This window comes from Aulostomus chinensis, chromosome 8, assembly GCF_037954235.1.
Source record: "Aulostomus chinensis isolate RoL2024-O1b breed Wild chromosome 8, RoL_Achi_v1.0, whole genome shotgun sequence".
NCBI classification, from domain to species: Eukaryota; Metazoa; Chordata; class Actinopteri; order Syngnathiformes; family Aulostomidae; genus Aulostomus; species Aulostomus chinensis.
Genome location: NC_141327.1, coordinates 1,926,771 through 1,942,430, shown reverse-complemented (window position 1 = coordinate 1,942,430; position 15,660 = coordinate 1,926,771). Strand labels below are relative to the sequence as shown.

The 15,660-nt window shown below is 50.7% G+C and overlaps 1 protein-coding gene across 1 annotated transcript in view; it reads right to left on the bottom strand.

Annotated features, from left to right (window-relative positions):
- Positions 1 to 14,750, bottom strand: part of maml3 (mastermind-like transcriptional coactivator 3) — a 97,641-nt gene extending 82,891 nt beyond the window's left edge. Inside the window, exon 1 of the mRNA XM_086210412.1 lies at positions 13,589 to 14,750. Within this exon, the coding sequence (XP_086066538.1) occupies positions 13,589 to 13,963 (375 nt within the window). The 5' untranslated portion in view covers positions 13,964 to 14,750. The remainder of the gene's footprint in view (positions 1 to 13,588) is intronic.
- Positions 14,751 to 15,660: the final 910 nt, after the last annotated feature.

Here is a 15,660-nt window from a genome sequence, read left to right as displayed (position 1 = left end):
CCCAAAAAATGAATGGTTACAAATTCAGCTAAAATCAGTTTCCCCACAGTCAAATGAATTCATGGATATTCAGTCACAGACGTGAGACCCTTCCCACATGGTCATGGTTGTATTTCCCGGCACAGTAGGACGGAACTGTGCTGCCAGAGATCTGGTGCATCCCTCTGGCTTCAGTGACGCCACGGCACGGCATCGCTGGATGACTGGAATCATTGTTATGGATTAGTCACCCACAAGGTTTGATTCCCAAAGAGAAACATTCCGTGGAAATTGGCCTTTCCTGAAATTCTGTGGCTGTCCACGTTCTTCATAAACCTGATCCAGTGGGTAGTTTTGTCCCAACACGACACCGGTGACATGAAGCTGTCGTCAGAGTCCCTGGTGTGATGCTGCGACTGATTCTGACTGATGGAGGAAGCATGCAAGGCAGCTGGAGTCCTCAGATCACACCGGATCACACCAGAGCCCGACTTGCCACATGTTCAGTGCACGTGGACATGGACTGACAGTCAGGTATTTCCTAAAAGTGGCTTCCCTTCCTCCAGGTTTCTATGGAGGAGGTCCCAGATGGTTCAGAGGTGTGGGGTCAGGTGAGTCCACCTGCAGCGACAGCAGCTCAGATGAAGACAAGAACCAGACGTAGCAGAGAACACCTGAGGGACAGGTACCAGACATGTCAGATGTTCTAATATGGCCTCTGATGGACGGAAAATCCCGCCCCTCACACACACACACACACACACACACACACACACTACAGTAAAGAAGTGGTGAGAATGTTTCCCATCATGCACCTCTGCTGACCTGAGACCAGCAGGATCACATCCACCCTCATGGTGGAGCAGCTGATCCTGGGACAGGCGGAGCTTGTTGGCGTGAACTCAGACGCTCAAACGTGGACTCGGGTGTGTTGTTTGTTGTCCACTGGACATTTCAGCGGGAATTTTACTTCCTTCAACAGACTTTTCCAAACTTTGCTTCTCTACAACTCTGTCAACTGCTCCTCCCTGCGTCTGTTGACCCCCCTCCTCTGTTTGCTCCTCCACTTCTATTTTTAGCTCTCTCTTTAGCAGATTAGGGGCCTATTTATAGACCCCCCACCCCCTGTCGTCCAATGAGAGCACTCTCTGAGGGAGAATGGCAGCATCACAAGGATTCACACCCCTCCCACTTGGCATTGAGCCCTCCCTCCCTCCCATCAGGTTCATCTCTGCTCTTTAGGCCCCCCCCCCCATTTAAAAACAGCCTTCTACCCACAAAAAGCGATGGTGAAGAAAAAATGAGAGTATAGATTTTATACAGAGTCAACTAATAATTATGTGCCCCCCCTTCAACCCCCCCCCCGACAGATGTGCAGACGAATGGACGGATTAGATTCTTTCTTCTTGACTTCTTCCCCTTTAAAAAAAAAGAGAACATTACATAATTCTTCAACACTTCCTCTCTAAGCCGAGAGCACTCTGGCTTTTTATCAGACACACACACACACACACACACACACACACACACACACACACACACACACACACACACACACACACACACTTGACATATCCAAGCAGACAGGCAGCCTGTTCAGGCTGTCTGCATCACAGTCGCTATGACAACACCAGGAGAACAATCCACAAAAACAGCCACTAGGGGAAGGGGGGGGCAGACAAAGACACAGAGAGAGAGACAGAGAGAGAGAGAAAGGGGGGGGGGGCACGTCAACATGAGCTAATGGGAGCTCATGTGGACGTGCAGCTGTACCAACTGGGCTCCCTTCCTTGCCTCTGCCTGAGCCGAGCTGGTTTCCTTTACCTGCTCTCCCCCCTAACAGCCGGGTCCCGTTTCACCTCCCTCCTCACTGTCTTTGACGGAGTGGCGCACAAACGCCAGCAGAGAAGATACCAAAGCGACCTGAGGCTTCCTGAAATGCATCCTGACTGTGTCTCCTACTCATCAGTGATACACCACAAAAGATGGTGATGAAGATAGAGTCACATGACCATTTTGCTTCAACACAAACCGAAACATCACTTGGCATCACTTTTGCAAGCTTGAAGCATTCGTGTCAAATGACTAGTCACATGATGCGAGTTAGTCTACGCACAGACTTCCCCAATCATCTTTGTCACTTCCTAAATACCTCCATTGTAATCTGCACTGCCACGTGACGGAGGAGGACGTCACCGTGTGTCTGCACTGAGTGACGCGCATGATGGTCAAGTGACGTCGGAACAATTGGAAGAACGAGTTTGCCAAGGTTTTTCTGGAAAATTCACTGGAACTTTGTACTTGATGTCACGTATGAGGAACCATTGTGGACCAAAGTCAGTTTTTGCTTTTAGGGTCATTTTCATATCAACAGTTGAGTGAGTCGGGTTGTGCGACGTGTAGTGAGACAGGTTTTGAGACATGTTGAGATGGATTGTGTAACATGTTCAGAGATGGGTTGTGAGACAGGTTTTAAGATGGGTTTTCCAAGGTGTTGTGAGACTTGTAGTGAGACCTGCAGTGAGACATGTTGTGCAACATGTAGTGAGACGTATTGTGCGACAGGTGGTGCGACGCCCCCCGTCTGTCCCAGGAGACTCCAGGGTCCACATTCGCACCGGCGCTCCTGCTGATTCGTTGATTCCTGATCAAACAAACCCCACACACGAATCCACCTCTGGTCGTTTTCTGGCTGAGGGGCAGCACAGCTGGACAGGAACCCCAGCAAGCATCAATGTGAGCTGGGATGCGACGGTGGAGAGATGCACAGGTGATGGTCCAGACTGGGACCTGGTCTGGGTCCTCCAGAGTCCCTCCCTCAGTCGTTTGGCGCTGCTATCATTAAGTGTCCATTAAAACCTCGTTGGCTCCTCAACTGTCAGCAAGACAAAAATAATTCCATGCATAGGAGAGCAATGGCAGAGTTTGATCGCTGCTCTTCCCTGCGCTCAGGAGAAGTGGAGCCTCCCAAACAACTTTACAAAACTTTACTTTGAAGACTTGCAGCTGATCTTGAAACCACCAATTCCACAGAGCCGGCACGCCAAAACTGATACCACGTCTGACCCAAATCTGCTTCCAGTCCTCAAGGAAGCGCTGCTCTCCTTGGCTGTTTTTGCTGCTGTGCACGTTTGTCTCCTTGTGCACGGACGTGAAGGTTTGTGACAGAAGAACGCGGGTCAACATCTGCCCATCAGACCGGGACGGCCGCCGGGGGAGTGAGGAGGTGCGGTAGTTGGACGAATGAGAGAAACATCAAGAGGGCGCAAATCAAGAGGGGACGTCACATCAAAGCCGCAGAGAGGGCGAGAAGGAAGGAAGCTGGCAGGTTTAGGCTGAAATTAAACTTTTCAGAATAAAACTGAGTGTTACTACTTCACGAATGTCCTCCCGGATGATAACTTCCCGCTACGGCTCAGCACGCCACTATTTTTAGAGAGAGGCTGTTTACATTCTCAGCGTGGCGATCACATGACACAGCAGCGTTCAAAAGGTCTGAGCGAACTTCAGTAAAGCAGATGAAAACAAGTGAATGTGACTGAGGATATCAAGAAGTTCTCCTGTGAGCTTTTATGTTCTCTATCAGGTCGGGCGAGTTCTCTGTTCACGCTGTGCTTCCGTGGTTTCTGATGGTTGTTGCTGCTATTTTAGGATCCATTCAGGAAGTGATGCGGAGAGGCTGCTGACGGCGAATTCCACACAGGCAAACACAGCTCAGCCACAACAAGTGAAGTGAATGGAGCAGGAGGAGGTGCCCACGGGCGCAGGACAAAGGAGCCGGGGAGGCTTAATGGAAATTACACGTTTCGATGAACTCTTTCTGTGACTCAACATCTTCGCGTTACTCTGCCGCTGATGTTTGTACTGTTACAGTGGCGCCGTGTACATCTGATCCGTCTTCTTCGAGTGGCATCAGTTGCCTTCCCTGCCGGTACCAGCTAGGCTTCTGATGTCAGTCCTGAGACATTCTTGCAGGGAGCTCAACAAGTTTTTGAGGGGGAACCGTGCAGGATCAGAGCTCCTTCAGTGACTGAGAGCTTCCTCCACTGGCAGCATCCTCTGCTGCGCTGCAGAGAGCTAAAAACATTTCTAAGGATGTGTGACATCATAATTTGAGGGCGGGGTCATCAATAACACGACCCAACATGAACCCTCTGACATTCTTGGAGCGTTCAACTGCCGTGTGGTCTCCCTCAGCGAAGCAGATGAGAGATGCAGCAGTCAGCAACAGGTAGCTGAGCGCTGCAGGGCTGTCAAGCAGGTGTCAATCAGTTAGCAACCATGTCGCTAACACGGCGTCTGGCGGTGTCCTCGCCGTCCCTCCTAACGCTCTCTGCAGCGCTGTCAGATAATGTGTTTTCTTTCTTCCTGCACTGCAGCCACTGTGGCACAATTACCCTGGTTGCTGCACTAATGGCTATTGATGCAGCTGAGCCCCCCCCCCAAATCACACTCGCGCACGCACGCACACACACACACACTCTCTCCTGCAGACACAAACATTCATAAAATATTCATGATTCTGCCCCAACAGGAAGGGGTGTGTGTATATGTGTGCGCGCGTGTGTGTGTGTGTGTATGTGCGTGCGTGTGTGTGTGTCGGGGAGGGGAGGGGGGACACGACAAATGTCATTTAACAAAAGAGGGAAGAGGCAGACCGTCCTCGACATTTCACACAACATGACACACAAAGACGTTACGATCCGTCAGTCAGCAGATTCATTATGTAATCTTAGAATGGACCAATTACCTCCCACGGAACAGATAACTGTATATTTGTGTGAGTGCACAGTTGCAGCTGGTGTGTGTGTGTGTGTGTCTTGCAGGAGTCGGTATGGTGGGTAATTCCCTCTTAGCACAGGATTTCTCTCTGCAAGCGACCTGCACTGAGAAAGCTTTAGAGCGCTAAGCCTGCTAGCTGAGCCTGAACCTGGGATCATGGAGACAAGGTGCAGGAGACGGACGGAGAGATGGAAGGATGGAGGGGTGGAGGGAGCGGGCAGGACGAGGGGAAGCGTCGATGGGCAGGTCGGACCGAGTGATGGCGAGCAGAGAGGGGAGGGCAGATTAGAAAGAGGAAACAGATCAAAGGTGAGACGGAGGTAGAGATGAGGAGAGAAGAACAAGCGGCTGTTTCCAGTGAACATTCCTGTCACTCTGAGACCTTCACCCTCGACACTGCAACATGTCGCCATGCTTCCCCTCACAAAGCAATATTCATACAACGGGGCCATGATCTGTGGCTGTGTGTGTGTGTGTTTGCATGCATGTAGAAATTACAGCAGGAGTTGTGACACGTTACATGATAAAACAGATCATTGTTCATGAGATTCATTCTGTCGGCCTGTGGGAGCAACAATTCATCATAACCCCACATGCTCTCACACATCTACTGGCACAATGCATTCACTCTCCTCTCGCATTTGTGAGGAATGCAACACACACACACACACACACACACACACACACACACACACACACACACACACACACACACACACAGGGAATGTTAAAATATAGATGAGGTTGTTATCAGAGATGCCAGAGTTCAGTGTGATCCACCACAAGTGTGTGTGTGAGAGAGAGAGAGTAGTGAAGGAACAAAGATGGCCCCCCACTACTCCTGTATCAATAATGTAAACCTGTAAACTGCCGTTCAGAGGCTTCTCTAATGCTGAGCGATCTGTTGTCTCAGCTCGCGGCTGCTAACAGCTGCAGCTTCATATACAAGAGTTACGGCCACTGCAGCGCGTTTATACAATACCAGGAAGAAAACTGCTTCATTTGTTGGCTTGACGCCTCACGACAGCCAAAACTGATTCAGTGATGAACAAGAAGTCACTCGGTGGGCGAGGTTATGAACGATCATGACCTGCAGGAACAACCGAAGAACCGGCCGCAGCGCCAACGTGCAAAACGAAGTCGTTTATCAAGTCGCGCATCCATCATGTCTGACAACGCATTCAAACTGAGGCAAAAATACTGCTCATCTGTTGAAGATGAGGCGTAAATGCATCCATGTGAGGCTGATGGCAGCCTCGTCTGAAGAGGGAGAAACCCATCCCACGCACACGTCTGCTCACCTTCAGGAGCAGGGGACCTTCAACTAAGCACACCTGTGAGTTCAGGTCCCCTCACATGAGGAAGTCCTCCAAAGGTTCTCACGCTCCGAAGGTCGAGTTCATTTGTTCTCACGTCAAAGTCTACTGCCGATTATTAAATCTGTTACAGGGTGATTAAAACAGCTCTGGTGATGATTTCATATCAGTCCGCTGACGTGACTATTGATCACTCATCATCTTTATTCAACGACGTCCTCCCGTCCGTGGCAGCGCCACACGTGCCGACATGGACAGCTCCACTAGTTGATCCATTCCTGATCCTGACCAGATGTGCTTCAGCGACACTGAACCAGACTTTGACCACGTCTCAAGCATGACAAAGCATTTCTTCACCGATATCCACTGATATTTGTTCTTATCAACAGAAGACGCTGGAGGAACCAACAGAGCTCTGCTGAATGACGGCGTTAGGAGGCTCATTCACCGAACTAAACTTGACTCAATGAATCATCGTCGCCACTGACAGTGCACCATTCGTGTGACATCACTCAAGTGGCGATGCTACTCGCTGGGATACGACTACTGGAAGGTTTGGTGAGTGTTTAGCAACTCACAGTCTTCACATGAATAGAGTTTGTGATTTGTTTCCAAGTTTCACAAATGATACCTGACATTTGATGAAGTTTTGTGTACCTGAAGATTAAATACCAGGGAAGATGTTCCTGTTCACTTTTAAATTAAAAATCCAAAAGCACTCGGACGACTCAACAACTAATATCTGATTCTACAAATAATAATTGATTAATAATCACATCATTTACAAGAGATGAGCGTCAGATCTTCTCCATACACCGCGCTCCAAATGATCACCTGAAGGGGCCCACCAGCACGGGGTTGCACGGCACTCATCAGTAAACGAGTTGTTTGATAATTAGTCTTTGTGTACTTCTGGGCCCACTGCCACCGTTCCTGCTCATGAGCACTGGTCAGGGGTGGCCGAACTCTAGGTTTAGGCACGACCGCGAGCCTCTGGAGGATCCTACTCCCTGAGGTTCGCGGGACTCCAGAGGCTCCAGCAGCTTCAAACACGTTTGCTGGTTTGTAACGGCAGCTGCTCTTAAACCTCCCTACCATGCCTTCATCTGCACGAACCCGCCGGCGTCGGCCACAAATCTCTTCACAGTCACGATGATCTCGCTTACATTTTCGCGAAACATCCGGTGTTTCCATACCTTGTCCAGGGCATTGCTCTGTTTCACACTTTTCGGTAGCAGAGATCCTTTTTCTTTCCCACACTGCTTTAAAACTGTGACCTGCTTAATAACGTGAAACATCCTTCTGAGGTGGTTTTCCTTTAATTGGGCCCACCTGGCAAAAGTTATCATCACAGGTGTCTGAGTCTGATTTCAAATGATCCAAAGAGCCCTGAGACACAACACCACCCATAAGTTTAACTGAAAAACTAAAATTAAATGTTTATGACACTTAAATCCAATTTCCTTTATAATCGGAACATGGCGTTTAACTGATCAGGTCAATATCTACTTATGATTGGTTACAGGAGATTTGATTATTAACTCATCCGTAGACGACCAACTATTTTCAGTGGTAGGAGATGCACCACACTGGATTCTTCCGACTGAGAACAAGTTTCTACTCACAATTTTTACACAAACTGAACAAACATGCAGGTTTGTCTGTCCAGTGTTACAGGCTCGGGTTGGCGGGCAAACCCCGCGCGAAGTTGTAAAGAGGAGTAAACACTAAAAACCGATCAAACTAGTTGAGCAAATATTTAAAACCCTAGACCAGAAATTTGGGTCAAACCCTTTAAAACCTGAGCTGATAGTGCACAGAGTCAAGCGCGTGCATGACAGTTGCAATCGATAGCTTTTAATTTGGTGTTTTATTCTAAAAATATGAACTTTCACGTCACAAAAGCACAAGTGTGTTGTTGCTCTGACAGCCCAAAGGGAGGGAAAACTGTGCTGAATGTGTGTGTTCCTGTAGAACATGTGAACAAGCGTGGGAGGAGGGAATGTGGTCACAGCCGCCCCAAATCAAAAACAAGCAGTGTGCGCACAGGAACTGAGGGACAAGCGTGAGAGGAAGCACACGAAGACATATGTGCCGAAACGAATTCACGCAGACACAGGTAAAACACCCGGGTTTGAGCTCCCATCAACAAAAACCAGAGAGACGGTGAAAGTGGCATCTAAAACAGCATTCCCGTGATGTCACAAGTGCACGCCGACGTCACACTCTGCGTGCGAGCGTGTGCGTAGTGGCGAGTGTCAGCTACATGCCAGCTCACTAGTTTAAATATAGCACTTGGGCAAGACTCCCAGCTGACATTAACTAGGCTGCTGCCACCAAGACCATCTACGCTACATTAGCGCTTTACCAAAGCTGAAACCAGAGAAGTGAACACAGGGAGGGAGCGGGGGGGGGGGGGGGGGCAAACAGAGGGAGGGAGAAGAGGGGAGAAGAGGGGGGGGGGAAGGAAGGAGGGAGCAAGCAGAAGGAGGGAGGGAGGAAGGGCCTCGGATTCATGAAAACTCAGCCGCCCACACTCCGGCCTCTGCTGCCAGGAGTTAAGCAGGACAACAGTGTGTGAGTGTGTGTGTGTGCGTGTGTGTGTGAGTGTGTGTGCGTGTGTGAGAGAGACATTCCTCAGTGAGGTGGATGCCAGGGAGCAGAGCTGAAGACAGCCTGTCCTGAGCTACTGTGTTGTAGTGGAACTAACGAGCCCCTCACAGCTCTGCGGCCTCGCAGCTCCAAGCTTCAGCTAATCAGATCTCACTGGATGTTTGGTCAGAAAGGAAGAATCCAGATTGTCTTAAAAGCAACACTGTGGCCTTCTGCTTGGGAGGCCGGGCCTGAAAGAGGAGGCCGCGAGTTTGATCTCCAGCGGGACGGTGACGAAGGGACGAGAGCGGGCCTGGCGAAACCTGGGAGCTGCAGACATGACATCCCGTCATGTTAGAATTTTGTTGCCAGGCTGAATAAAGGACGCCAGCCCTCCTGTACAAATATAAACGTCCCCTATGTATTAAATAAGAGAATTTGCAGCTATGCTGTCTCCTGCAGCAGTCGGCTCAACAGCTCGGAGGAAGTGTGGCTACGATGCTGATGGTGCCATCACTAATTCTCCCTCCACCAACACATGTAATGAACAAGCTCACACTTGTGCCCCGCGGCTGTTAAATGTCATCGGGGAGGATGAGAACACCAAGTGAAATCGTTTGAGAGCAGCAGCAAAGACTCTCAGGAAGGAGACAAACGTGGCGCCATGAAGACGTTCAGAAGGACGTGGCGATGTCTGTCTGACCTTGATCTCCTCGATGGAGATGCAGCTCAGCCTTCGCTGCCTCCAGGAGCCCAAACCACCAGATCGTTCACTTTAAAGAGGTCACAGGGTTTAATTCCCTGCGGTCATCGCGTGTGTGACATTAATACAAACCCCTACGAGACGTCGCACCTACGAGCGTCTGATGCGAGAGCGCCCTTCTGCTCCGGACTTGAGGAGTGCCGTCTCTTGGGAAGGACCAAAGCCAGGTTGCAGGCTTTATTTGCTTCAAGAAAGGCACCAAGAATTAAAAAAAAAAAAGAAAAGAAAAAGTTGTTCCCCAGAGGAAGGTGTTACAGTCGAGAAGCATTAAAAAAGTCATAAATCAAACTGTAATTTGTCCCTCTAACGCAGCGATGGCTGATCTTGTGATGATTCTCGATTACGCGAGTGTCATCACTCAAATTTTAATTTAAAAAAGTTTGAAGTGACAAAGGTGGGATTTTTGCAAGCACGTTTACTAAACTGTGAAATAAAATACCATGAACATACTGGGATCTCTGAGCGGCTCCACAGTACTGCATGAGGGTGGTATTCTGACACACATTTGGCTTTTAGAAAACATTCCACCTCCTGCCAGTTGGATTTGTCGCTTTAATAGTAGAACAACCTCAGTACACACCCAGTAAACACCAAGTACACACACTGTAGGTCTGCAGCAGGCCCGGCTCAGGCAGGCCCGGCTAAGGCAGACCCGGCTCAGGCAGGCTGAGACGGCGCTGAGCATTGATGAAGAGCTGCCATACAATTGTTTTTCCTCTCCGTGTCCTGCAGGCATCGCCGTACCAGCAAGACGTGATCAATGTCGTCAAAACAGCAGCAGAGTGAAGCATCTGGGGTTTGTATGCAATCTTTGGTAGCTGCAGTAAAAGCAGCATGGAGGACGGTGATGGGGTTCAGTACGTTGCTGACAGTTGACGTGTCAGGAAAAGAAGTCATGGAACGCACCGGCGCAGGCGACACGCCGTCACTCCTCTGCGTACGCTGTCCATGGTCGAGTCCCGGCTGCTCGGCATTTGTGGGTCTGAGATGCAAACCGCAGAAAAGCGGCTAAAACGACCACGTTCACCTGAGTTTGGTGTAGCCATCAGAGTCAGAGGTGACAAACACCTGCACCACTGCGGGGTCATGTGACCCTGGTGACTGCTGATTAAAGCTGTTCCTGTTACAGACAATAGCCGGTTTGTCGAGTGGGAGGGGCTTCAGTCAGCAAGGAGGCAGCATTCACTGGCTGTGTCCATGTTCCACCCTACTTCGGAATAGAACCCAACAAACTTTGCAGAGAACAAACGTTGGCAGTTACTCTCCAGTTCCATCAATGGAACCGTAACTGACCCTCCTGATGACTCCAGTGGTGTTGCCCCTGTATACAGCATCATGTGGTGCCTCTACCGCCACGTTGGCATGTAGCAGGTGCCGCTAGCAGCTGTGAAGCTACATGCTAGCTGCACAGCTGTAAACCCCACCTCCGTGTCCACACACAGCCACAAGGATATGTGTCCCTTCTGGACATCTGTGCGTGCGACCACGTTCAACTCCGTATTTAAAACCGTGCAGACGTGAATGCCAGGCGACCATGCCGCCGCCACATGTGTGAATACGTACATACGCCTACACACATGCTCAGTAGAGCTTCTGCTTGTCCTGCTGTCGGCACCCACTCGGGAATAAATCAAGCGCTTCACACTGTCAGGAACAGAACACGCTTCTGCAGAGATTGACAATCTCACACACGGCTAACAGAAAAAATACACGTCAGTGTTATCAATAAATGTGTCCAAACTGGTGGATCCTGGCTCCCAGTCCGCACGCTTGTTCCCATCATCCACGCTGCACTGCGGGACTGTGTGTTGGATCCGGTGACAGAGACCACAAACTGATGATGGAGACCCTCCATCCCTCCTTACCCACCCCACCGGCGTGTGAATATATATACATTTGTGTGTGTGTGTGTCTGTACGTGTGTGTGTGTGATCTCTCCTGGTATTCTAGTCATTGAGTCTTACAGTGTGGCTGTCAGTTGCCCACCTCTGTCTTCTTCCCATAACAATTACAAGCAACATTTGGTGGTAAATGAATCCATCATGTAAAGTCTCAAGTTTTTAAAATGCAGATGAATCCTTGGCGGTGCCGTTGTCATGGCAACGGGATGCATAGCTGTTGCTAGAAAGCAGAGAGGTGGCCTGGTGTTTCTCCGGCAACCCCCTCATTACAAGTTAGTCTGCACTTCCAAGACCCCTCTATAGAGTGTGTGTGTGTGTGTGTGTGTGTGTGTGTGTACACATCACACCCCTCCATCATTTACTCGTGCTTTGACTAGTTTGCAGTTCCCCAGCAGACTCGGTCAAACAGTGAGAACAAGACGCTTCATAAGTGGTGGGAACAGAGGGAACGGACTCCCAGCATCCTCCTCTCCTTTCTCACTAATAGTTACCCTTTAAACACAAACACACACTTTCCATAATTACAGGCTTGCCCCTGCCCCGACGTGGGTGTGTCTGAGAACCACCAGACCGTGCTGCAGAGGACTGGGATGCACATGACAATAAGGAATACTCCGTGTGTCATGGAGGACAGCCACGAACACCTTTACCCTGAGAAACTCGGACCATCACTTGTATCGTATTTGCCTTTCGTGAATTGAAGGGCGCCACACCAACACGTCCGACACACCTGAGACCTGACATGTTGCCACTGAGCTCCCAGGTGGAACGGCACTCAAACACACCGTCGCTATTTTGAAGTACGGCGTGTAACGTTCCCCCTCCAGACGCAGGTCCTGTGGGTATTTGTGCGTGCGCGTGTGTTCCACCAAGAGCACACTCGGCTTTCCTAGAATGCTGCTTCGTCTGCGACTACACACAGCCACCTAGCTGCAGCTCGCTCCGACAGAGGAGAGCAGAGCAGGGAGAGGGGAGGCAGACTATTCTCTCATGCCCTCTCACAATTCATGTCCTGACCGTATCAAGCACTTAGAATGTTGCCTAAACGAGGCACCGGCTCGGTGCTCTCAGCTGTTCAGCGCCGTGTGTCTGCATCATCCGTGGCTGCGAGGAGCCCAGGGATGCCACTGTGTCTTTAAGCAGTAATCCCTCCATTCTGGGAGCCTTCATCGCCGGCCATCTAATGGGCGGTTCGGTTTAACATCCACAAGGGCTGCTGGGAGGTCCTGCACTATTAAAATCACGGCTGCTCTCTCAGGCTCTTAAATGCTGGCTGAGGCTGTCGCAGAAATTAAAGACACTCTCGTTTTGCATTTCAAAAAGGGAGGAACTGGGCTCATTGCAGCAACAAAAGGGAAACAATGTTGACATTCCTGACATGGATCCTTTGGTCTCTTGTAAGGGAAACCAGAGCTCGCCCAACAGGAGACGTAGCCAGAACAACAGTTTGCTGGTGTCTGTTTCCACCTCTCTGTCTCTCGCTCATGCAAGCAACCACATACAAACACCAGGACGTTCTCTTCACATCCACACAATCTTTCTCTCCGTCTAATTGTCGTCTCAGGACCTGATCTGTACCTGCTCAGCAGTTTCAAAAGATCAGCACAGAAAAACCGCCAGAAACACAACAATCCTCCATGATACCACTGCCCCCTACCAACAGGAAATCAATGTAGCATTCCTCTCAGTTCCACACACGGCAGAAGGGCAGCATGATTCTGTCTCGGTTCATGAGACGGGGAGAGTCGTGGGGTGTGCGGGGGACAGCGTGGAGATCTACCGTCTTATCAAAGTTTCTCCGGAGTAATCAGATACTCTGACTCTGCAGCCGTCTGCTGACTGTGGAGGCTGGCTGTTGGCTCCCAGCATGGTACAAAGGTTACAAAGCACACCGGAACACAAACTGCCTGCGCTGACAGCAGCAGCAGCTCAACAACACGCAGCCAAAACAAAGCCGAGAAAGCAGAAGTAGTTAGGAAACCACCTCCAGAAGTTAGCAGCAAGTTTCTGAGCCGGTGAGCACAAACTTGACCACTGATGGTCCAGCTGGTGCAGCAGCCCGCTCTCCACAACCAGGGTCCGGGGCTGCTTTCAGGGTCCGGGGTTCTCTGTGAACTCCCAGGTTCGACTAAGTGAGGTGTGTTCCATCCAGCGAGCCCCCGTGCAGCGGTCGGGGCTCCACTAGTATACGGTACAGTGAGCGCGTAACGGGGGTGAGGAGGGTCTCGGGACCGGGGCTGAGAGCTCGTCCTTACCGCTATGAGCGTGTTGTTCCTCTGCTCCGTGGACGAGGCAGAGTCCGGGTCCGGCTGCTTGCTCTGCGGCTGCTTGCTGCCGCCCCCGCCGGCCGACTTCTTGGCCCTCTGCTCCAAGCTGCGCTGGTACAGACTGACCGTCTCCCTCCGCTCCAGCTCCAGCTGCTCGGCGTGGGCTTGCTGGTACCGGTTCTCGCAGTTGACGTGGTGTCTCCGGCAGCCCTCGATCCGCTGCCTCAGCCGCTCCACCACGGTGCTGTGCTTAGGGATGCCCACCGTCCCGGCGGGCACCACGCTGCCGGCGGCCGGGTTCATGCTGTTGTTGATGCAGATACCGCCGTTGGGTCCGGCAGCGGGGGAGGCGAAGTCCCCCATCGCTGGGCCGGCTGGCTGCTATTTTGAAGGAACTTTTCTCCCCGTCAAGCTCGTCCCCACCGCCGCCTCCTCCTCCTCCAGCCACCCCCTCCTCCACCTCCGCTACCCAACTTACTGTCCTACCTCTCGGTCCTGCCCAGGAGCCGGACAGCGGGCGGAGGTTCGACCGGTAACCGTCGCCGGAGAGGTTTAAAGGGCAGCGAGCCCGGCGGTCGCTCCTTCCTTCCTCCGCTCTGGCGGCTCAAAACAACCCGGGAACACGAATACGAGACCCGGACGAGTTTCAGCAACACCGCCGCTGTCCCGCTCACACTAAGAACACCGGGGACGGGACCGGTCACACACACACGAACCGTCCCGCGGACGGCGGCGGCAGCAACAGTCCACTCGCCGTTTCACCGTCTTGTCCTCAGAGAAAAAGTTTTGCTGTCTGCACCGAGAGGGCTCCGGAGTTTCCCGGTGAACTTGCATCTCATATGGTTTGGGTTTGAAAGAAGTCCCGGTGAGAGGTTGTTGGGAGCTCAGGCGCCCCCGGTAGTCCGGTGGCGAGGCAACTGGAGAAACCCGGACGGCGCAAAACGCGGATATGGGAAGTGGTGGCGGAAGTGTGTCCTCGGTGGCTGCCGCCTGCCTGCCACCATCACAATACCCGGGTCCGCTCCTCCACCATGCCAGCGGAGTGATATCAGGACAGCAGCCCGCCGACGGACACCCGCAAAACCCGGCGCGGTATCCGCGCTGTAGCCCGGAGAGGACCGGCCAGAGCCGATCCGCGAGACAGCCCGACGGTTAGAACTCTCCGACGGCAAAATGGCAATCCGGGATGAGATAATGGCGTTCGCTTTTGGTGTAAACGGATCTGGTCCTGGTCTGACCCGCTCACGAGCCGTGACCCCCCCCCCCCCCACATGACACTGGAAGGAATGATGGGGGAGTTGTGTTGGGAATCATTTAATATTGGTGATTATCAGTATCAGAACATGAAAATGACAGACAAATCATAGCAGCAAATAAAACGACACACTATTGTTATTATCATTATTATTATTAATAATGATAATAACAATCATAATCAGTAAATAATCAGTAAATATAAAACTCCCAGCAGATGGAGGTTTTAAACTTTTGGTTCTTTTTTCTAGTTCTTTTACTTTATTGATTAAACTTTAGAAATATGAGCTCACATTAACAGTTTTTTTAAATTTGAAATGAAACGACAATACAGACAATAAAAAAAAAACAAAGTAGGCCAAAATAAAACAAAACAAACAGGGAATAATAATAATAATAATAATAATAATAATAATAATAATAATAATGTGTTGCTCTGCCGAGCAAACATAATAGTGAAGTATCTTCAGGCTCAGGTCCTAATAAATGCCAATTTTAATAGCACTGACATATTTTGTAATACCAAATACAAGTTGTGTTAACAATGATAATGATAAAAACAAAGGAATCATTTAAGACACAGAGTACTACTTCAGGGCGGCCCGGTGGAGCAGTGGTCCTCACAGTGGCCCCCATCAAGAAGGTTGTGGGTGGAGCAGTGGTCCTCCCTGTGGCCCCCATCAAGAAGGTTGTGGGTGGAGCCCCGGCTGCAGCACGGGGTCTTTCTGGGTGAGTCTCCATGTTCTCCCTGTTCCTGCTGGGTTCTCTCTGGTACTCCAGCTTCCTCCACAGTCCAAAGACATCAA